Source organism: Zingiber officinale, chromosome 7A (genome assembly GCF_018446385.1).
Source record: "Zingiber officinale cultivar Zhangliang chromosome 7A, Zo_v1.1, whole genome shotgun sequence".
NCBI lineage: Eukaryota > Viridiplantae > Streptophyta > Magnoliopsida > Zingiberales > Zingiberaceae > Zingiber > Zingiber officinale.
In genome coordinates, this window is record NC_055998.1 from 25,912,520 (window position 1) to 25,936,382 (window position 23,863).

Below are 23,863 nucleotides of genomic sequence, written 5' to 3' on the forward strand. Positions count from 1 at the left end.
AAAATTAGAAAAGTTTTAATCAACAATTAAAACTTCCTAATTTGTTTCCGGAAATTTTAAAAAATAAAATTTCTCTTTAAAATCTCTTCATGGTTGATAAAAGGAAATTTCTATAATTTTAATTTTATCAACATGTGAATAATTTTTAAAGAGAAAATAAAACATCTCTCCAATCTACAAATAAGGAAAGAGATTTAATCTCTTTCTTTAATCTTTTGTAGATCTTTTACAAGAGAGATATTTTAATTTTAATTCTCTTTAATAAATTATATCTTTCACATAATAAAAATTAAAATTAAAATTCCTTTTTAATTTAATTTGGCCGGCCCCTCTAGCTTGGGTTCAAGCTAGGGCCGGCCACCCCAATTTATACCTAGGCCGGCCCTAGCTTGGTTCCCAAGCTAGCTTGGTCGGCCCCCTATTGGTGGGTATAGAAGGTGGGTATAGGTGGGTATAGTACTCTATAAATAAGAGGCTACGATAGGGACCGAGAGGAGGAATTGGTTTTGGTCTCCCGATAAAATTAAGCATCCCGTGTTCGCCCCGAACACACAACTTAATTTTATCAATAATAATTCATTCCACTAGAGAACTATTATTGAACTACCGCACCAATCCCAAATTATATTTTTGGGCTCCTTCTTATTATGAGTGTGTTAGTCTCCCTGTGTTTAAGATATCGAATGTCCACTAATTAAGTGAGTTACTGACAACTCATTTAATTAATATCTAAGTCCAAGAGTAGTACCACTCAACCTTATTATCATGTCGGACTAAGTCCACCTGCAGGGTTTAACATGACAATTTTTATGAGCTCCTCTTGGGGACATTATCAACCTAGTATCTCTAGGACACAGTTTCCTTCTATAATCAACAACACACACTATAAGTGATACCATTTCCCAACTTATCGGGCTTATTGATTCATCGAACTAAATCTCACCCATTGATAAATTAAAGAAATAAATATCAAATATATGTGCTTGTTATTATATCAGGATTAAGAGCACACACTTCCATAATTACCGAGGTCTTTGTTTCTTTATAAAGTCAGTATAAAAGAAACGACCTCAAATGGTCCTACACAATACACTCTAAGTGTACTAGTGTAATTATACAGTCAAGATAAACTGATACCTAATTACACTACGACCTTCTAATGGTTTGTTCCTTTCCATTTTGGTCGTGAGCTACTGTTTATAATTTATAAGGTACTGATAACATTATCTTCTGTATGTGACACCACATACTATGTTATCTACAGTATAAATTAATTGAACAACTACAACTAAATGTAGACAATTTGACCAAATGTGATTCTTTATTCAAAATGAATGTTTACAAAGCTTAGGCTTTCAGTATACACTCCAACACAGTTTCCTTTCCTGAGTGAGAATAATTCTCAGGTTCCTGTACTAGTCCAGGAAGTTAGCTCCATTAAGCTTGTCCATATCAAGGGCAAAACGCAGGGAGAAGGAGTTCGTGTTTAACGACATGGCAATCTACAACAGAAAAATATAAAAAAATAAATATCATATTCCACTAATCATTTAATTAGGTCTTTAATTAAACGATGCTCCCACTGAAGTATAGAATTTTGTAGAATCAAGTCATGGATGTGGTCAAACCACACATATTAGATTCTAGCTATAATTCGTACGGGACAAGATCCACATCATACTATGTCTTGAGTTAGCTTTGGCTAAATCGCCCAAGACTTAGTATGATCGGTAGGTAACTAATTACCAATTACATCTCTATGCAACTCTTGTTTATAGGATCAAGATCCGCATGTATATTAAAACTTGAGTTAGCTTTGGCAAAATCGCCCAAGAGTTAATATAAATGTGATTTTGACCTATCTACCAACCATTGGAAAATGCCTATAGTTAAACCCGATCCAATTGAGTTTAACTAGTTTTACTTAATCTAATTGAGTTTGTACTCACCCATGCGTTGATAGGCGGGACCAAGATTGCCCCTCCGCACCCTACCAAGATAATATGCGTTGCTCTGCTTTGGCAGATTCAACAACAACATGTGATCGAGATAGTGATGGGTATCACGGCATGGTAGGCACGACGCGTGTTGCTCGCACCCTCCTCGTAACTCCTTCTCGAGTGGACCTTCCACAACTCAATTTTGTACATTACAAAAATTGAAACTCGAGTTACATTCGAGTCTAAATTATTTTACAAGAGGAAATAAAATAGATAGGCACGACGCACAGGTCGCGTATCAAATATACAACGCGCACAATCACACAAAAATGACACACAAGCCATATTATGAATTACAACACATGTATCCAATCCAATTGGGGGTTTTTGGGCCATGACTATCACAAATACATACATAATTCTAAATTATGTATTTTATATAAATTTCTGTAATTTTACTACTATTTTTACAATTTTATGAGTTATAATTTCCCGGCGGTCCCGTTTACCGATTTTCGGGCGCGGTCGTGGGACAATGCCCCTTGCGGGGTTAGGGGAAGTACCCCTACTCGTGAAATGAGTCTCACGAGTGTCCTACAATGATCTTACAGTGCCTTAAGCCGATGTCCCAAAACTATTTGGGCGAAACTTTGCCGTTTCAGAAGGTTTTTCTCGGTATACGAAGTCTACAAGTGACCAAGCACTTGTTGCTTCGCATCTCCAAGAAAAATACTCATAAAAACTATAAAAAACGTAAATTTACAGATCTGATATTTTTCATAAAAATACAAACTAAAACACGTACACGCTTCGCACGTGGCTCTGATACCACTGTTGGGATTTTCGAGTCGCAAAAATCACTTTTTGCGTTGCGAAAACCTCGAAATCCCATGCCACCGGATCCGTACGAAGATTAAAAGAACAAAAATTTCGTGTACATGTTTTTCTATCCTAGATCTACATTAGATCTACATGGTTAAGAGATTACCCTTGTAGCGAATCCCGCTAGTCCAAAAGTTGTCGGATCTCGAGTGTGTTCAAGTGGACACACCTCTATACGTATCCACACGAACAATAGAGATGGAGAAAACACTTAGAGTGTGCTAGCACTCTAAAGGTGTTCGACCAAGGAGGAGGAGAGGAGAGGGAGAAAAGAAGAAGTAAGGAGGAATAATAATGATCGATAATGAAAATAAGAGTAAAAATGGCTTAAGTATTTTCATCTAATGAAAATACTTAATGCTCATTAACACCATTAATGAGCCTTAATGAGTATTTAATATTCTTCATTAAATGGTCATTTTGAAACTCATTCGAAATTTGAATCTAAAATTCAAATTGAATTCCATTTATCATTGAATTCAAAATTCAATGAATATCATCATTAAGCCTCACTTGAGTCTAACTCAAGTCTAGCCTCACTTAGTCTAACTCAAGTCTAACCTCACTTGAGTCTAACTCAATCGAGTCTTACTCAATTAATCTAATTTGGATTACTCTTAATCCAATTTGATTCATCACATGAACCTAATTCTCTTGGTTCATCATATGAATCGAATCTCCATCTAATTGCCCTTTGTGTGTGACCCTATAGGTTCTTGTAACGTTGGCAATGCTCCTAAATCCATTAGAAGCATAAGTAATGAGCAGTATCTAGCAACACATCATTACTACCCAAGTTACAAGAATGTTGAGATCCAACATCACCTTGTGACTACTAATTGTGACCCTTCACAATATATGACAATGTCCTTCTATCCTTGACACCTAAATTGATCAAGGCGAGGCATAGACCATGACATCCTCTAATCAATCTAAATCTTGAATTCCAAGTAGACTCACTTTAATCAAATGAGCTCAATATCTCATATTGACTTATTTGGGCATGGTCATGCACTTAGTGGTCTCACTCTATCAAGAATAACGATGTCACTCCCGTTATATATGAGGGATAGATCCCATCTACATCACTCACATCCCTCCACATAATTCGTTACATACCCAGTAATCGCCTTTATAGTTCACCCAGTTACGGGTGACGTTTGACGAAGCCAAAGTATGTAACTCCTTATGTAGGGAACCATGGTGACTTCAGATCCAAGGACTAATAGTCATACTAATAACCACATGAGAAAGTATATGATACTCATATAACGATCCATGATACTCTCTCATTGCGGGTCATTCAGTATACATTCTCCAATGCATACCCATGTGTCAACTTGATATCTCCATATCCATGACTTGTGAGATCAAGTCATCGAGTTGACCTACATGCTAGTCTCGTCGCATTAACATTGTTCCTGAATGTTAATACTTGATTAGGAATGATTAAGAGTAGTGTTCTCTATACCATCTCACTATCGATTCAATCAATCGATTGATATAGATAAGAACCTTCTACTCAAGGACGCTATTATACTTAGTTATTTGACACCAATACAAGTAAGTATAATAACCAAAACAAATACCTTTATATACATAAGAATATGATACAATGAGTCCATACAACAATCATCATATGATTGACTCTAGGACTCTAACTAACATCACCCCAGTGCGAGTTATAAGTGAGCATGCTCTCATCCCTCCAGACTCTCGTCCCAATGCAAGTTATAAGTTAGTATAGTCTCACGCCTCCAGATTCTCGTCCCAGCGTGAGTTATAAGTGAGCTTACTCTCACGACCAACAACCTCTCGGTCGAACTCTCGCGGCCAACTACTAGCTAGTCGAGTTTACTCCCTAGTCAGGGGCTCGCTTCACTCGCCGCTCTGCCCGGCACTCACCATTCGCGTTTCGCTCATCGCTGTTGCGCAGTCGTCACTCACCGCTCACTCGCTGCTTTGCTCGGTACTCATCTCACTCGCCGCATTGCTTGACACTTGCGTCTCACTCACTGCTCGGCTCAAGGGCTCTACTCCCGTTCGCCTTCGACTTCATATGCTTTACGCTCGCTCCACTCATAGGATCCACTTCTATTCGCCATTGACCTCTTGGCTCGACCCACTCGGCATTCTCCCTATTACCCGGTTAACATTTTTCGGGTGCTCTATCCCGGTTATTATCGCTCGGTCGACATTTTCTCGGTCACGCGCTTAACATCACTTGCCCATTGTCTTTCCACCTGCTCATCATTCTCCCTATTGCCCGATCGACATTTTTTGGGTGCTCAATCCCGGTTACTGTCGCTCAATCGACATTTTCTCGATTGCGCACTTAACACCGCTCTCCCATCATCTTTCCACCCGCTCAACATTCTTCCTATTTCTTGGTCGACATTTTTCAATTGCTCGATCCCGGTTACGTCGCACGGTCAACATTTTCTCAGTCGCGCGCTTAACACCGCTTGCCCATCATCTTTCCACCCGTTCAGCATTCTCTCTATTTCCTGGTCAGCACTTTTCGATGGCCCAGTCATGGTTTGTTGTAGCTCAGTCGTGCGCTCGACATCGCTAGCCTAGCATCGCACTACCCGATCGGCATTCTCCTAATTTTTCATTCAAAATTTTCTCGGTCATGCTCTTGGCTTCGCTCACCAGTTCTCATTCCACCAAATCGGCATTATCTCTGGTTGCTTGGTTGGTATTTTTCTCGATCGTGCTCACGGCTTTGCTCGTTCATCATTCTCTCTATTGCCCAGTTACGATATGCTATTGCTCGGTTGGCATTTTTCTCAGTCGCACCCATGGCTCTGGTCATCCATCATTCTCTCTATTGTCAGGTCATGATTTACTGTCACTTGGTTGGCATTTTTCCCGGTCACGATTTACTATCGCTCGGTCGACATTTTTTCGATTGTGCCCTCGGAACCCTTTACTCATCATCTTTCGACTCGCTCGACATTCTCCCTATGGCCTGGTCGACATTCACCTCATTCATCGCTCACACCTCATTCATTTCATCACTCTGCGCAGCGCTCATCGTTCTCATCTCACTCGTCGCTCATCGTTCGCATCTCACTCGTCGCTCTGCCCAACACTCATCGTTCGCATCTCACTCGTCACTCATCGTTCGCATCTCACTCGTCACTCATCGTTCGCATCTTACTCGTTGCTCTGCCCAGCGCTCATTGTTCGTATTTCACTCGTCGATTTGCCAGGTGCTTGTCGTTCGTCGCTATTCGTTTGATGCTATACGGCAATCCCAGGGATCGAACTCTGCATTCAGGATGAATTTCTCTTTTCATCTGACTGGGTCTAGTCAGTCGGACTTGTGTCTCCTTCGAATAGACTTGAAGGAGAGGCTTGTGATATGGATATCGCTTAAGGGTAGAGGGGGAATTAGGAGGGAGAAGGAGGACATTTTGGCCATTTTACTATAGCATCCTTTTTTAGGGCACTGTTCATGCGTGAAAGAAGAAAAGGGGGTGGGGGGCTTCGTGTTTGGGCTTCCGCCGCAAACAAGAACTAAGAGGGGAGTTCTTCTCCCTCTCTCGCCATCACTACCGAGCGACGACCACCGACCACGGTCACCTCCTTCCTTTCCCCACGCCAACGATGTCGGTCGCCACCTCCTCCCTTTACACACCGACAACAACCCTCTCCTCCTCCTCTCTTCTCGCGGCCAGCACCGTCGTCGGTTATCCGTCAGCTCCTCTCACACACACTGTTGCCCTTGCTGGTGTCGACGCCCACGCACAGTGACGTTGCTGTCGTTGCACGCGCCCGCAGTAGCACGTTTACCGCCTCCGACCATCGCAGCCCTCACTACTGCCGCTGGTGCTGCGAGTAGTAGCGGTCAAACCTCTTCGTCGCCTCAGGCCAATGACCCGCTGCTGCCATGGACCCCCTGTGGTGTTTCGCGCAGGCTTCACCCCTTCCGGCCGTCGCCTCCAGCAGCAACTATCGCCTTACCCACGACTTCTATCAGCCTCACAGCACCACCGTCGCTGCCCCTCTTCATGTCTCCATTGCCCGTCTTCTCTGACACCCTTACAACAACCTTCGATGTCGCTACAGCCAACTTTGGCGGCCCTACAGTCGTTGTCTCTGCCTCCAGCTCATATCCGACCATTACTATGTTCCGGCCTTCGAGCCGATGTTTTATCTTAGCTTGCGTGTCGTTGTGATATTCTTGCCCGCGTGTCGTTGTCACATCCCGGCCTGCGTGTCGTTGTCACATCCCAACCTGCGTGCCGCTATCATCTCCCGACCTGCATGCCGATATCTTATCCTGGTATGCGTGCTGCTGCTAGATCCCAACTTGCACGTCTTCTTTCGGATCCAGGTCGCGCTCGCCTAGGTGCTTTTAGATTCAGTTCTTCATCATACTTAAAGTTATTTGCTCTTCCGGGTCACGACAACTCGAGCAGCGTCCCAACCAGCTCACCTATCCACCCGAGGGCATCCCCTGGGCCAGGGTGCGTTCTTCGTACTCATCCTACATTCATTTCATTATTATACGTCTTAGTTTGTTACTTATATACTTGTTGGATCTGCCTCAAGCATCAGGGTACCAGGGATCGGGACGATCCGGTCGCTAGTTGCAGGTAGCGTTGACCAGAGGACTTTTGACGACTTGGTCAATATAAAAGTCATCTCAGTACACTCCCCTTCCTGAACCGCCAGCTTCCATGCCTCTATGTGCTCTTCTTCATCCACCAAAACAGGTAGTAAAGCTCTGCAACAAGAGCGAGGAAGAGGATGCCTGAAAGGCTCAATCCGAAGCCCAAACTGCGAAAATTTCGCATCTTTTTGCCTTCCAGTTGCAACTCTCTGCCCTACAAGAAGATTACATGGAAAAGGAAAGAACACAACTGATGGCATACACAAATCTGATGAAAAGAGGAAGAAATATCACATTTTTAGCATAAAAATCACTCTATTATACTAAACATCCGACTCACTCACAAATCCGTGGGAAGTAGGGAATAAAACAAAGTCTTTTGCACAAAAAATCTCTCATTTAGACTGAGCAAAGACCGGAACAAGACAAATATAAAACTCAAGGATTTTCCCTTATCAGGTTCAGCTTTTGGTTGGATAGAAGAAAGTGCGAGGATGCTGTGTTCTTGGCGAGATCGTTCGCTTGCTTTGATAAGGTTGATTTGATTCCGAGAGAGTAGGGCTGGAATTCGATGTGGTGGTGGATTTATCACTGGTCCTAGTCGAATTATCGAACGACGTGTGGCATGTGATTTCGAAAAGGTCAGAGTCCCGTCTTTCCTTTTTCTTTCTGAAAACGAGTGGGAAGTTGAGTTGGATTAATTTATAATAAGAAAGTTAAGTGAAGAACTTCCGAGGAAGTTCGACGATGATTACAAGTCTTTCAACAAAAAAGAAGATAAACTAAACGATCTCTCCTTTAGATGGAAAAGGCTGTGAAAGCCATTTGCAGCGTGGTCTTCAATCTATTCCAGTTCACAGATAGTCGACGTTCAGCATCTTTAAGAAATACATACACCTTCACAAGTTTGGTACAGATTAACTTCCGTATGTTGTTTCTCTTTTCACTTATCTACACTTTGGGCATGATGCGGTTCCACATTCTCCTCAGCTCTTCCATTTTGGCCTCAAACTCATCGGCTCCTGCCAACTGATTACTCTCCAACCAATTCATGGCCTTCTCAATCCCCTCATCCATCTCCCTCATCGCATTTCTCATGTCATAAACCGTGTTCTCCAATGCATTCTTGGCTTCCACATTCTTCGCATGCTTATCGTCCTCCGCCTTATGCTTCTGAGCTCGATCAACCATCTTCTCAATCTCTTCCTTGTTCTGTCTATTCTTGCTGTTGGTTATGCTCAGCTTGCTCTTGACGCCGGTGACCATGTCCTTGGCTGAAACAGTGAGTGCATAGTTGGCATCAATATCGAAAGTCACCATAATATTTGGTCTTCCGTTGGTGCCCGTAGAGACGGCCGAGAACTCGAATTTGCCTAGGAGTGTGTTCTTCCATGCCTTTGATTTCTCACCTTCGTACACCTGAATCGATACTCTACAGGGGGAGGAATCGTCCGCATTCTTGCTCGAGTTCTTCACTGCTGTATCGTCTTGGTCAACCGTCTGAATCAGCTCATGACAAACTCCCCTGCCCTGCTGTTTGCTCTGGTGGGTGGAGAAGAGCATTTCCTTCTTGGTGGGGATGGCGCTGTTCCTCGGAATCATCACTTTCATGGCTCCTCCGGCAGTCTCCAATCCTAGAGAGAGGGAAGTGACATCCAAAAGCAGAAAATCCTCCAGTTGATCATTACCTTGGCCACTTAAGATCGCTGCATGAGCAGCAGCACCACAAGCCACCGTTTCATCCGGGTTCATGCTCTTGCAGAGTTCCTTGCCATTGAAGAAGCCCTGATATAAATGACAGTAACAATTTAAAGATCACATTGTATAATCAGATTCACAATGTAAATAATTAACACGACGTGATAAAATTGAGACCCACCCACCTGCAACAGCTGCTGTATCTTTGGAATCCTCGAAGATCCACCCACCAAGACGATTTCGTCCACCTCATTTTTGTCGACATGAGCCTCTCTCAGGCATGTCTCAACGGCCTCCATGCACTTCGTGAAGAGATCGTTGTTAAGCTCTTCGAATTTGCTGCGCGTGATGTTGGCGTAGAAGTCGGTGTCGTTGAAGAGGAAGTCGATCTCAATTGTCGTCTGCGTTGCCGACGAGAGAGCCCTCTTCGCCCTCTCGCAAGCCGCCCTCAGCTTCGTGACCTTCCTCTGGTTGCCGCTGATGTCCTTGTTGTGCTTCGTCTTGAAGACGTGGATGAAGTAGTCCACGAGTCGCTGGTCGAAGTCCTCGCCGCCTAGGTAGACGTCGCCGGCGCTTGCCTTCACTATCACGATGCTCTCTTCGATGGCTATAAGAGAGACGTTGAGGCTGCCGCCGCCGAGGTCGAAGACAAGCACATTCTTCTCACCGTTGCTGTAGGAACCGCTACTACCTTTCTTCTCGAGGCCGTAAGCGATGGCGGCTGCCGATGCTTCGTTGATGAGACGCATGACGTGGAGGCCAGCAATGTGACCGGCGTCCCTAATGGCCTGGCGTTGGCGGTCGTTAAATTTCGCCGGGATGGAGATCACTGCGTTTTGGACTGAGGATCCAAGATAGGATTCGGCGATGCTGCGCATCCTCATTAGGATCATGGAGATTAGTTCCTCTGCGGCAAATTCCATCTCCTTGCCCTTGTATTGAATAAATATCATCGGCTTGTCATCGGATCTTGCAGTGATCTCGAATGGCAGAGTCTTCACGTGACCTCGCGCAGAGAGATCACTGAAGCGCCTGCCAAGAAGACGCTTAACATCTGCAAATGAATTAAGCACTCCGATTCACAATACAATTCAGGCAAAATCAGCAATTAGAGCAGAGTGAGAGAAAGGGAAAGTGACCAAAGATGGTGTTGGTGGGGTTGATGGAAGCCTGGGCCTTGGCGGCGTGGCCGACGAGGCGCTCTGTGCCGTTGAAGGCGACGCAGGTGGGGGTGGTGCGGTTGCCCATCTCGTCGGGGATGATCTCCGCCCATCTGTGTCTCCACACGGCAACGCAGGAATAGCTCGTGCCGAGATCGATGCCGATGGGCAGCTGTTGATGAACCCTGTTCATCCTTGCCGAGCAACGTTTGATCGATCAGTACTGATCTAGACTACTCGCTGGGCCTCAGAGAAGGATCAAGTACTGACGGTGAAGAAGACAAAACAGAAAAGAAGGAATCTGAAGAGGGTAGAGACTGAAAACAAAGAACACTAGCAAGTTGCAAGTCTTCGTCGGCGCAGCTGGGCCGGCCGAGATAGTGCGGAAGGTCCTTGTATATATTTTTTATTTTATCTTGTTGACTCCAAGTCATCTCCATGCTCTGTTTACTGCAAGAGGGAGGGAGGGAGGGAGGGAGAGGAAGGGAGATGGATTGGTTATTTGAGTAATTAATTGTAATCCGTCTATTAAGCGGGGTCGAGGAATGATCGCTGTTTACTTCCAGAGTCAGATTCGGGTAAAGGGATCCGCAACCCTATATCTATATTCGAACCTTCTCATTGCTGTCGACTCGTCAAGCAGCGCGGCGAAAAGGAATTAATCTCGGAATTGGGGAATTGCGGGGAGAGGAAGCGAGAGAGAAGAGGCGTTTTTTTTTATCTTCTCATCCATCCTACGTGCGATAACTTTTTTTGCTTTCTGGTTAGTTTCGATACGCTTTTCTTCTCGTTGATGATTTCCTACCCTTTGATGAGATTGTCATATCCGAAGGTTAACTTTGAGCCATTTTTTCCTGAATTTGTAGCATCTGATTTGTTTCGGTTGAGAACGAGGAATACTGTAGTTGGCATTATGAATCGGTGGTGATTTCTTCCAGTTCCTTCGGTTAATGTTTCGAAATTATGCAGGATTTGATTTGGTCAAGATTGTGGCTTCCTTGAATATTGGTAACGACTGGGCGATATTTGTCTGTAAGGAGGACTGATGATAAGAATTGTCTATTTCGGGTTCCGATTGAAGGTTGCATTAATCATATATTTGAGATCTCCGAAGTGCGTCGGAGAGGAGAAAGAGAGGAATTTTGTGGAGGATAAAAGATGGTAACGGAGAAAACCCACCATTTATCTCGCCGCTAGAGATTTGAGTAGTCAAGAGCATATTTAATGCAATGCCTTTTCGTGCTACTTTCAATGTTTTTTTTTAAAAAAAAAAAATGGAGTAGAGACTCCTTCATGGTGACTGATATGTATTTTAAGTGGGTGTGGTCTATCTTCTCTTCTTACTACCAGCCTTGTACAATTGCAGTCTCGGTTCTAATATTATTAACAATCTTATAATCAAGTGTAATATCTCTGTGCAATAATTCTGCTTTTCTAAGCTCAGATTTGTTTGCTTTGACTACAGTGACCGTGTCTTTAACTTTTTCCAATAGATCAACAACTCAAGGTCATAATTCCATTGATAATCTGTTCTCTCTTAGTTCTCATATGAACGGTTTCTTCTACATATATTATATACACTAAATGACAATGGAAATTAACATCTTGACTCTTACAGTGGAGATTATCTTTGTAGATCCTGTCATCAGCAATGGCATCGTCGTTAGATCAATGGATGAAAGAGTTCAATGAAGCATCAAGGCTTTCAGTGGAAATTAGTGTTATGCTTTCTGAAAGGGGCTCTTTGCCTTCACCCAGGCCAGAATCCCAACGCCAATTGACTGCAATGAGAAGGAAGATAACAATTCTCAGGACAAGGCTGGAGAACTTGGAGTCCCTTCTCTCAAAGCTTCCTAGCTTACAGCCAATGTTAGTATTTCCTGTTCCTTCCAGTGTTAAATATTATTCAAAGATAATACTGTACCTTTTCGTTATTCAGAACTTTGTTCTCTTCCTCTCCCTTTATTTTATGGCATAGTAGTTCAGAAACAGTGGAAACTCTTTCAGAAAATAACTTCAACGTAGGATTCATTTTTTTTTTTTTTTGGAAGGAATAAGTAGATGCTTTTTTCTTAATTGTTTTTCCCTTTGAAAGAATAGACACAAGGATGTAGGTCTTTGAATTTTTGTTTATTGGATGATCTGCAGTATCTATGCAATTACAGGTTTCTTTTCTGTATGTTGCTATAGATCTTAGAAGTCCTTATTGTTGGTTTTAACTACACTATAATTTGATAGTTCTTGTTCCAGTCTAAAGTTGTATTTTTTTTCCTCGTATATATATACAGGACATTGTAATAGAATCTTGTAAACAAGATTGCTTTACTTTGTTGATTGCACACACTTGGCCATTGATTCCTTTTAGGAACATTACCTTTTGTTCCGCACACATTAACTGCCTTCAAAATCCAGAAAGGATAAGGAATTACATAAGCGCCAGGAGATGCTATCAAATTTGAAATCTAAAGCAAATCAGATGGCATCAACATTAAACATGTCCAACTTTGGCAACAGGTTAGCTTAACATATCTCTAGTACTTCTCTTTGCCTTTAAGATGGTATATATACCTTTCACTTTTACTGTGATAATCTGTTTTAAATCAATGGCATGGTGTTGCTACTCCAATCATGCATTCTGATTTTTTACATTGAACTAACTAAATTATGAAACCAAGGGAGAACTTGCTTGGAGACAGTAAAAAGCCAGTCGACGTGGCAACAAGAGTTGCTGGGTTGGATAATCAGGGTATTGTGGGTCTGCAGAGGCAGATTATGAGAGGTATTTTCTAGTTTCTCTTCACATTTTAAATGAAGTTTCATTCAACATATTATACATTTTATCCCATTTGATAGAGCAAGATCAGGGTCTTGAAAATTTGGAGGAGACTGTGTTAAGCACCAAACATATTGCATTAGCAGTTAATGAAGAGCTGGATCTTCACACAAGATTACTTGTATGTAATATCATGACCGCTATAGGCTACTTTCTAATGCAAAATCATTGATCAGAAGCTTTCAAAAAGAGGAAGTCATTGCTGATTGAATATTTTTTGGATGATGCAGGATGATCTGGACCAGCAAGTTGGTGTAACAGACTCAAAGTTACGGGTAATCTCAACCTTTCACTGTATTACAGTACCACCTTTTCATTGTTTTCACCAGTGAATCACCTTAACATGAACCCTTTTAGAACTTTGCATCTGCATAAATATAGTGGCAGCCATTGCGTATATAAGCAAACAATTGAGAAACGTAAAATGGAGATTATAAGGCAGCATCAAGAATATTGGTTGTTTAATTTGTGGACGTTGGTAGATGATAGACTAAGTTAGGGTTTGGTTAAAAATGCCTGAGTTGAATGCAGAATGCTTGTGAATAAAATTCGCTGACTGTTTCCCGACTTCATGCAGAGAGTTCAAAAGCAACTGGCAATCCTCAACAAGCGAACAAAAGGTGGTTGTTCTTGCAGGTGTCTGCTCTTATCGGTTGTTGCTATTGTGCTCCTCATTGTTGTCGTTTGGGCTCTCATCAAGTACCTGTAAAAGGGCATCGTGTAATAATGCCAATTGCAAGCCAGTTGATCATCTCGTCTGTGATTTGTTGCTCTGGCACTTGGTACTCCTGCCTAAAAGCGAGGTTCTTGTATTTTATTTTATTTGATGTAAAAGGGATCGAAAATATGAAGCAACACAGTTTTTCCAATAAATAGTTTGTTAGACCTTTCAGTAGCATATGATGCTTCTTTCCCAGCATCATACTAGAATTTGCATTGGTACCGTTTGTGGTGATAAAAGGTGATAACGATCAGCTTAGGAGTTACTCATAATTTGTTCTTAGATTATGCGAAGAAAGGTAAATCACATATGACTACTAATGTGCATGGGAAGGATAGGAATCTACTTACTAGTTCAGAATTGACCTCCAAACTTTATGATGGTAGCATTTCATGTACTAGCTAAATTGTTCATCCCAAGAGGACTACATTGATATAGTTTATAACTATATGGGTGGTTGCTCTAATAATTTTTATGGTCAATTTTCAAGGGGATAAAATACACTAGGTGTTTGACCTTTTTAATGCAAAGACTCGGTTATTTATTTGTACCTAATCAAGGGGCTAATGATATTGATTACCACCTTTTGCTGTAATACTAGAATTTACATTATGGAATAAATAATTACAGTGGAGTCTTCAATACTTTGCTTGTAACACTACAGGAGTAGATCAAAATTAAATATAGTGACCTACCATTCAACATGATTCGAGTTTTGGAGAGCTTTTTGATCCTCTTGTGTTAAAAATTTGATCAAATTTAAGTTTTATTCAATTAAAATTTCAGAAGTAACGCCCATATATTCTAAAAAAAGGCCGCGGGAATCGATATTCTTAATAATAACTATATTCCTGTGGAAAATAAGGCCATATGCATGGTTAATTAAGATTTAACACCGGCAAAAAAAAAATCTGGTAGATAAAAGAAATTAAGCAATAGGGTGATTAGCGAGCAGTATGAACAGCAATTAATCGACCACGGCAATCTTGTTAATTATCGGCACTCTCCAAATTCAATCCCAAGCCCAGTTTGAGATCGACGTCATTCTCCAAGGGCGGGAAGTTCAAGTCCAACACCACCTTTCTGGCCTCCTGCTCCGCCACTGCCACCTCTCTGGCCGGCTCCGCCGGCGCTGGGCCACGCGAAAACAACGTCGTCGACCCTTGCGCTTGTGACGACGACGCCCGGTGGCGCCGCATGTGTCCGCCCAGCGCCTGGCCGACTGCGAACTCGAGCCCGCAGACAGAGCACTCGTGAATCCTCGGCTTCGCCGCCACATAGCCGCCGCTGTTGTCGCCAGAGACCATCCGCGGCTTCTTGTGGCTCGCGCGGTGCCCGCCCAGCGCCTGGAACGACGGGAAGTGGCGGTTGCACGTCTTGCACTCGAACACGCGACTCTCGTCGCCGCCGCCGCCTCCTCCTCCGCCTCCGCCGCCAACGCCGCCGCCGCGAGACAAGAGCATGAGGATGTTGGCCATGTTGATGCTGTCGACCTTGGCTTCTCCTCCAAATCGATACGATGATCTCTTCATGTCAATAATGAAGCAATTTAATCGCGAATAGAATCCAAGAATCGCAATACGTACGAGAACGTCTTTATAGGCCTGATTGGTGGTTGGTAGCAACTTTGTTTCGCCCCCTCATATTTTCTCAAACTCCGAACAAATCCCAGTCAGACTCAGATCCTCCGTCAACCTGTTCTGCTACACAAAAGTCCAGATCGATAAATTCCGATTGAAACACTAGGATTGTTTTTATGGATGATAATGAAATCAGAAGAGTGACGGAGTTGACACGAAGTTAAAACGTATGTTGTACGTATATGCTTTGTACTCTTACTTGCAACACTGCTGCCAACTATGGTCATCAACACAATATCCAAAAGGGTCCCCAAATGGTGCCAATTTATAATTCATGTTGTGTCTTAGCAAATGGGGGTTATAAATGTGAATGAAAAATGGAGGTGCAAAAGGAGATTCCTGTGTGGGAGTTTAGCCTCATATGGGGAATTTCATATCATTATGATTGATTTATAATATATCACAGGTATTGAAGTTGTTAATATATGCACAAGGAGATTCTCTCTCATGCGGATCCGCACGGTACAAATCTAGGCCAGAATTCATTGAACCAAAGGTGACTCTTGTCCGAGTACAACCAGTACACGTTGATGTTGGTTCCACTTTCATTTCCCTAGTTTTACTCTCTACCATTCAGTTTGATCAGTAGTCTTTCCGTGATAGCAATCGGGTGACTCGTGTTTGGTGGTGATCACTATCTATCTTTGTATCTTAGCAAACAGACATACATTGCAATCTCAAAACACTGTTGGAGGGGATGAATTTATTTTAAGAAAACTTTATCAAATGTAAGCCTCGACATCTTCTGTCTGACTCTCTTTATTAGCTCAAGTCATCTTGATAAATAAGACTGAATTTAACTTCGATATAAATTAAATTCAATAAATTTCTCTTGTAACTCTGGTAACCATCTCGGATGGGTTGTGAAATAGTTTTCAATCAGACTAAGTTATAAATAAATCGTATCGTTGATCCACCGGCCCTCCATTCATTTAGTTTCAATCTTAGAGTTGATCTATTTAATCGAACATGATAAATTTTTTTTTAAAAATATCTAACTCTTCTTATTGATTAATCCTGTAGGTGACTGGTTTGGTCATACGAAAATTTTTCAGTAGCCACAAAGATAAATCAAGATAATTCTAGATGTGATCGGTACGATTTTATGAAAATTTTCAATCAACTACCAAGATAAATCAATAAATACTCGTAGAGACTCATCCAAATAGTTAATATTCTTAGATTTATCATCTCTACATATATGTTAATCACTTGAAAAGCTTAACTGGTTTGAATAGGTTAGATGGGTCATATTGTTGCACATGATTCACTTTAAAATTTAAGTCCGAAGGTTTCACTCTTAAATGTCAGCATTTATGGAGTTAAACCCCAAATATTTAACTACAAGATTTTTTTTTTCTTATTCCAATTTTGATTTTTAAAGAAAAATAAAATAAAATGTTCTAAAAATAGTACATGGTTAGCAGATAAAACTTTGAATAAATAAAAATAATAATAAAAGCGGTAATAGTTTTATGTTTAGTAGATGAAAGCAATCCCTGCATAATGCTATTGATAACATCAAGTTTGGTAGATTATAAATGCAACTTTGAATAAATAAATTAGATAAACCAACAAAAAAACTTACTTGTAGCATTGCGACAGAGTAGCAAAGCTAATAATAAATTTGCAGTGGTGGATTTGCTCGAGAATTAAAAATTGAAGCATGAAAGATTACTTCTAGAAAAGATATCCCAACAAATTTCCTTTTGACTTATCTTTTAGTAGAGACGAGAATAATCAATCTGTAAATAATGCATCAACATGCACAGCTCTTGCTCTGACGTCTTGTTTCAGCCACTCAATTAAGCGAGCGTGGAAAAACTCAGAGGCACAGAGGAAAAGGGGCAGTATCTTTAAGTTGAAGTCACTAGAAATGTGAAGAACACGAAGAGCACAGTTTATGAAGCATTAAATTGAGAGAGACTAAAACTGTGGCTAGCTTTTATTGAAGTCCAAGACCAGAAATCTAGAACCACCTGAATTCAAAGAACAAGATATATGCACCTAATGCATATGCCTGTGCAGATAAATGACTACCTTCTCACGTAATTGGAAATAATAGGGAGTGTTTTCACTTTCAGGCTTAAGGGTAAACCAACAAGGCATTTGTTATATCTACAAGAAAGAATAAATGCTGTGTCAGTAGGTAGTTAATTAATTCCTTTGGAGCATGCACAGTTGCAGCATCGAACACTTCAATGAGTGATGGAGATCAAACTAATTGGCCTCCACGTTTATTTCTACGATTTACTGAGATGACTAATAAAAAATTTTCATAAGATTGAACTGATCACTTTTAAAATTAATCGAGTTAAAGGTTTAGATATATGATGTCAACCATAAAAAAACTAATTGAACAAAAGTGTCCTTTCTTTTGTCTTTTGCATCGACGAGTCTATTGGTGTAGGAAGAATCAGACGATCAAATCATTATTTTATTAATGGTAAAGGGTTCAAAGTTAAGTTGTCTTATTATCTAACAAGTTGAACTAAATGTGCAGGAAAGTCCTAAGTAATCTTAAGCAAAGGAGAGTCCTAGCTTCGATTAGATAACGAAGTCCTAGTACAAGAGACTAGACAGAGCCTTGGCAGGCCGAGAACATCAGGCAAAATTCTAGGGTCGCGGATTCTAGGTTGAAGTCTTGGGGTCACGGACACCAGGTGGAAAACTAAACGAATCGTGGAGCGGACGCCCGACATGAAGTCCTGAAGTCTCAAATGATGAGCAAAAGTTCAGTTGGTCTGGAAGACCGATCTGGTAAAAGGTAAACTCTCCTAAAAGGAGTAGGTGATGACACATTCCCCGAAGGGAACCGTAGGCGTCGGCCCAATCTAAAATTTTAGCAAAACTCAAAGTTAGGACCACACAGTCCGAATACTGTCAAATCTTATTATTCTTTACATGTTATTTATCTTTTATTCTAACTCTGTTTTGCAGAAATACTAACACTTTACAGGTTAGAATTTTGGCTTGTTCGATTGACCGAACATCCAGATCAGTTGACCAAACCCTCAAACAAACAAATCGGATTTCAACTCATGGTGAAAGTTTCGGCCAAGGGATCGGTTTACTAAACCTCAGGTTCAGTCGACTGAACGATGGATAAACTTCATACCAGGTTGATCGGACCATATTAGCTAGGAGAATCAAGGGTTCAGTCGACTGAATGGCGAGATCAGTCGACCGAACGAAGATCTTACCCGGAGTGGCAGCATCTAGACGAAAAGTCGGGTGGATTCAGTGGGTTCATTCGACCGATCAGAGAGATCGCTCAATCGATCAGTGTCGAGTCAAACATTGATCCCGAGATCAGTGGATGTGGATCACGTCCAATTTGGCTATAAAAAAGAGTTTGACCAGCAACTTTAAAACAAAAAATTTCGAACAACTTCCACTTTTGTGTGTTGCTCAGAACACGCTTCCTCTGTTGGATCGAGATGCACATAAGAGGGGTGGATCACGTGTCTTAAAAACTTTTCAAAAATTAAGTATATAGTGAAAAATTAAAGCGGAATGAGAACACAAGAAATCATGGGAGGTTTTACTTGGTTCGGAGCCTTCGGCGACTCCTATTCCAAGACCTAGGTCCCACGAATCTATCGATAGGTAATCCACTAAAAACCTCTTCCGGTACCTCCAGAAGAGGGAATTAAGTACAAAGAAGATCGGTGAAGTGCAACAGACTGTACTTCCCGTTTGCAGAATTTAAGTACAATAAAAATGTTACCGACACTTAAGATCAAAGTGGCTTGTTTGTGTATTAATGTCGGTCTACCGGTCGCGATCAAAAGTCCTCGGAATAGTCGTAGGGCACAACAACTTCTCAGCAAAGTCGTAGCAGGAGCTCGGAGCAGTCGGAACCTCAAATGGACGCGTAGTAGCTCATATAAGTGTTGTGTCTTGAAGCTTCCTCGAGACTGGCTTATATAAGGCATTGAATGCGCCTTCCATGGCCATTGAAGGCACCTCTAACTTGAGAAAGTTGATCCCAAACAGCACGACCTCTATCCGCAACTTCGTCCAAAGTTTGTCCTGTGGAAGGCACCCTCCATAGCCTTTGAAGACGCCTTCTATGAATAGTACGAAGGCGCCTTCCATTAAGCTTGAAGGTGCCTTTGAATATTGTTCATCCGAAGGTAATTTTTGCTCCTTTATCCAACAAAACAATGTTAGTCCAATAACCAAAAATGATAACCTGCAAGACAAATGTTAGTACAATAATAATGAGCAGTATTAATTAGTTTCTGTCCTCCTAGGACCAGGAACTAGTCAAGGTCTCAGATTATGCATCTGAAATGGACCTAACCTGAATCGACGCCTACTGCCCCCTTAATCGGGGCATGCCCTCACAAGGTCTCTCTCCTCCATTGACTTACCTTAACTTACCAACTTGCCAGATATTCGATCAGCCCGTCAACCTGTCTGGACTTTATGCCAGCTATCCGGTCGACTCATTGACCTAGCTGAACTTCTCGCCAGATATCCAGTCAACCCATCGACGTTTCTGGACTTCATACGTGCTATTCGATCCGCCCGTTAACCTAGCTGGATTTCCTGCTAGATATCTTGTCCGCCCGTCGACCTATCTGGACTTCATACTGCACACTTAATCATGTGGTTAGATCACAACAAAACCTAACTTAACTTACTTATCATTCATCAAAACTTAAGTTAGATCGTTAGTGCAAATTGCACCAATAATATTCCCCTTTTTGATGCAATGACAACCTGGGTTAAGTTAGGAAAAAATATGCAAAGTAAGCATACAAAAAAAAAAAAGAGTAAATTAGCTTTTGTTGTGGGGTTTAAGTTGTTCTGATTTTTCTTTTGTTTGCTAACTTAATCCCTAACCTTCCCCCTTTAACATTCATAAAAAAGACATGAGTTAATAAGTAAGACAGGAAACAAAAACTTATGAAAAAAATAGGCAGCAAAAATAAGGTTCAAAGTTATGGGGGATGTACTTAACGAAAAAGAACGAAGGTTTGCAAAACACTTTTAGTTCTTTAAACAACTAACTATAAAGTTTAAATAGTTATTAAGAAACTTTAAAGAAATAAGTTTTGAAAAAAAAAATTCAGGGATGAACCCTTTTCAAGATTTAAACTTTTAAAAGATTAATTTTTGCAAATGTGAAACTTTTTCAAAAATTTTCAAGGAAAAAACCTTTCAAGTTTGTTTAAAAGCAGTTTACAAAAATTAAAGTAGTCAGTTTTCAAAACCATCAGAATTTTGTAAAACATTGGATATTTCAAAATGTGTCAAGAATGATTTCCAAAATATAACTTTGAAAAGTGTAGGTGTGTTTTCGAAAAACATCTTTTAGAAATATTTTGAAAAAGATGTTTTTGAAAAATATATGTATATTTAAAATATCTATTCAAAGAAAAAATTTGAAAGTCATTTTTAAATATCCTCCCCCTGAATCCGACATTATTTCAAATAAATCTAATCAACTATAAATTGTCTTTAACTGTCTAACTGTTAGTTACTAACTAACTATCAAAAGATAGCAGTGTTCACTTGGTTAGTCAGGTTAAGTCTTTTTATCTAGTTAGTGGTTGACTAACCTGGATTACTTAACTTGATCATTATAAATTTAATATTTAACGTCCAGACTTATGTTGATGCACTGATATAAGCATCTTAAGTCCAGACAATCTGTCTTTGCATCTCACCCCTTTCTAAATTTGGCAATATATAAACAAGGTAGCCCTAATGTGTTAGTGAGATGCTAAAGTCTTAAATCTATAGGAACATGCTTTCTATGGAGTTGATCTAGACTAAGGCTAAAATTAATTTTGAAAATTCTAAAAATAAGGGAATTTAAAAAAAAATACCCTAGAATTTTCAAAATTTTTGAAAATAATTTTGAAATTAGTGGTCCTAGTATATAAAACACATTCCTAATTTTAACAAATAGACTGAAAGAAAAAACCGACTGAAAATAGTAAGTCAAATAATATACAATGCATAATAATATATGTAACATGATCAGGTCTGATCATTGTCAGCAGGTGGTAGTGGTAGGGGTCGCTCAGGTGCGCACAGATCCTAAAGAATCTACACAAATATGGTGGTCATGTCATCTCGAAGAGAAGTAAATCTAGTGGTCATCTCCCCCCGGAGTGTGTTGAATCCATCCAAAACTGACTGCCGAAGCTGCGCGAAGGACTCCTCAAGTCGAGCAAGTCGATCCTCGACAGATAGAGAAGTCGAGGGCTGGGTCGAGATCGAGGGCTAGATCGAAGTAAGAGGATATCCAATTATCTCCTTAGCCGTAAACTTTGGCCACTCCTCTCCTTCGGTTGGAATAATAGGTGAAAAGTTATTCTCGGCCTCGACTGGTATGGATAGCTGCGACCCACCTCTCCAAGCTAGAACCCCCTGAGCAGTGTATGTACTAAGGCTAGCTGACACTGACCAAACTCGTCATATGCACTAAGGGAAGAAGACATACCCTGGGTCATATCTACTCCTATGGTCGAAAATATGTATGTCAAGATATGACAATAGGACATATGAACCTGACACCTAGTGACGAGACTTGATGCATGTATGACATTATGAAACACATGTAATGCAATATCAATGTCTAGATGCTTACAATGAGCATACAAAAAGAAAGAGTGGAAGGGTCGCATCATCGCAACGTCATGAGATGTGATCGGCAAAATACATGTGGTCAGGACTAGATATAGGATATAGTCCTGAATCCTAAGGGAGAGTGACCTAAAGTCAACCACAGTTTAATTTTAAATTTTAAATTTAAGTTTCATTTTAATTTAAAATTTTAAGTTTGATTTTAATTTAAAATTTAAAATTTTAATTTTAAGTTTAATTTTAATTTTTAATTTTTAATTATAATTATAATTATAATTATAATTTTTAATTTTAATTTTAATTTTAAGTTTAATTTTAATTTTAAGTTTAATTTTCATTTTCATTTTAAATTTTTTATTTTAAGTTTAATTTTTTATTTTAAGTTTAATTTTAAGTTAAATTTTTTATTTTTTATTTTAAGCTTAATTTTAATTTTTAATTTTAAGTTAAATTTTTAATCTTTAATTTTAAGTTTAATTTTTTATTTTTTATTTTAAGTTAAATTTTTAATCTTAAATTTTAAGTTTAATTTTTAATCTTTAAGTTTAAGTTAAATTTTTAATTTTTAATTTTTAATTTTTAATTTTTAATTTTTAATTTTTAATTTTTAATTTTTAATTTTTAATTTTAAGTTTTAAGTTTTAATTTTAAATTTTAAATATAATTTTAAAGTCTTTAGTCATCTTACCCGATCTATATTTTCAATTAAGGAATCCTATAATTTTGTGAGATAAATTAAGTTTAATTTCAGGGTTTGGTTTAACTTTGTGTTAGATCCAGGTTTAGCTTTGGGTTCAACAAATATATATTCTTTAGATAACCTTCTGGGCTATGGTGAGTCACCTAGACATCATTAGAGTAACCATGCATTCGAGATTTTCCAAATAGTCCGATCCACTGAACTTAGTATGAAACATTAGTCTAACTAGTTATGATTCATAAGGGGTAGATTTAGTTAGTTCTACTCAGTCAAATACACCAGGTTGAAGTCATATCTTCCTAGACATGCATAGATAGAGTTTCCTTAACCTACTATCATCCAAAACTTCACCAGTACATTTGTTAAGTTAAACTGTTGTCCCTATTTTGGCTAGTTCTAATTACCCACCCGGGTAAGTTATTATCTTGGAAGTACCAACTAATTTGGAGCCTCCCCCTGAATTGTTGAGTTTGATTTTTAAGTTTTGGATTTGTATCGATTACTTTTATAATTATAGTGGACTTGATGGTAGTTTGATTTGTTTGATTTATTTCATTTTTAAGTTTAGAATTTAGTTTTAAAGATTTGTTTTGGTTTGACTTTGAGGTTTTAGTTGGATTTGATTTTATATAATGGATCTCATTTTTAGGAACATAATATTTGTTGATTCCTACTTGCATGGGTATGCACGTTTTTGGAACCCAAGCTTTAGTTTGAGTTTTATTTTGATTAACTAATGATATAAATGATTTGTTGGTTGAGCTGGACTTGTATCCGAGTTCAGACTTGTTGTACAAAATTCTTTGTGACCCAAGTATCATGTCGAGATACTTGGATCTAGTTGTGAATTTTTGTAGTAATTCTTTTAATTCAATTATTTCATTTTTCAGGCTGAGATTATCCTCCTCAAGTTTTGCAACTTGAGTTGGGATTTCAGCTTGAATTGGTTCAGTTGTTGAACTTGATTTTAATTGTTTATTAAGTTTGTTATTTTCTTTTGTTAGTTCATTTATGAAATTTTCAGAGTTAGTTAATTTCTTATTTAAACATGCAATAATT

General features: G+C 39.8%; 3 protein-coding genes across 7 annotated transcripts; 1 reads left to right on the top strand and 2 right to left on the bottom strand.

The window, feature by feature from the left end:
- Positions 1-8,224: 8,224 nt before the first annotated feature.
- On the bottom strand, positions 8,225-10,679 carry LOC122001200 (heat shock 70 kDa protein 1-like). The gene is made up of 3 exons (XM_042555822.1): positions 10,284-10,679; positions 9,330-10,198; positions 8,225-9,231 (listed from the first exon to the last, which is right to left on the bottom strand). Exons 1-3 carry the CDS (start codon positions 10,495-10,497, stop codon positions 8,398-8,400), a joined length of 1,917 nt encoding a protein of 638 aa, XP_042411756.1. The 5' UTR covers positions 10,498-10,679; the 3' UTR covers positions 8,225-8,397.
- Positions 10,680-10,913: 234 nt separating this feature from the next.
- LOC122001201 (syntaxin-52-like) lies at positions 10,914-14,010 on the top strand. Of its 5 annotated transcripts, none has more exons than XM_042555824.1 (8): positions 10,916-11,067; positions 11,171-11,465; positions 11,941-12,173; positions 12,717-12,818; positions 12,980-13,083; positions 13,158-13,258; positions 13,368-13,412; positions 13,715-14,010. In XM_042555824.1, exons 2-8 carry the CDS (start codon positions 11,463-11,465, stop codon positions 13,844-13,846), a joined length of 720 nt encoding a protein of 239 aa, XP_042411758.1. In that variant the 5' UTR covers positions 10,916-11,067; positions 11,171-11,462; the 3' UTR covers positions 13,847-14,010. The 5 variants fall into 5 exon arrangements, with proteins under 5 accessions (XP_042411761.1, XP_042411758.1, XP_042411760.1 ...); XM_042555825.1 differs by having other exon boundaries at positions 10,920-11,067; positions 11,274-11,465; XM_042555827.1 differs by lacking the exon at positions 11,171-11,465 and having other exon boundaries at positions 10,914-11,067; positions 11,923-12,173.
- Positions 14,011-14,759: 749 nt separating this feature from the next.
- Positions 14,760-15,439, bottom strand: LOC122000004 (zinc finger protein ZAT12-like). The gene has a single exon (XM_042554588.1). The coding sequence runs from the start codon at positions 15,388-15,390 to the stop codon at positions 14,848-14,850; it is 543 nt and encodes a 180-aa protein (XP_042410522.1). The 5' UTR covers positions 15,391-15,439; the 3' UTR covers positions 14,760-14,847.
- Between the last annotated feature and the right edge of the window lie 8,424 nt (positions 15,440-23,863).

Coding starts and splice junctions, on each gene's coding strand:
- LOC122001200 (XM_042555822.1), bottom strand. CDS start 10,497: ATGAACAGGGTTCATCAACAGCTGCCCATCGGCATCGATCTCGGCACG. Junction 10,199..10,283: donor CCCCACCAACACCATCTTTG/GTCACTTTCCCT, acceptor ATTCATTTGCAG/ATGTTAAGCGTCTTCTTGGC. Junction 9,232..9,329: donor AGATACAGCAGCTGTTGCAG/GTGGGTGGGTCT, acceptor CATTTATATCAG/GGCTTCTTCAATGGCAAGGA.
- LOC122001201 (XM_042555824.1), top strand. Junction 12,174..12,716: donor CTTCCTAGCTTACAGCCAAT/GTTAGTATTTCC, acceptor TTCAAAATCCAG/AAAGGATAAGGAATTACATA. Junction 13,413..13,714: donor TAACAGACTCAAAGTTACGG/GTAATCTCAACC, acceptor GACTTCATGCAG/AGAGTTCAAAAGCAACTGGC.
- LOC122000004 (XM_042554588.1), bottom strand. CDS start 15,390: ATGAAGAGATCATCGTATCGATTTGGAGGAGAAGCCAAGGTCGACAGC.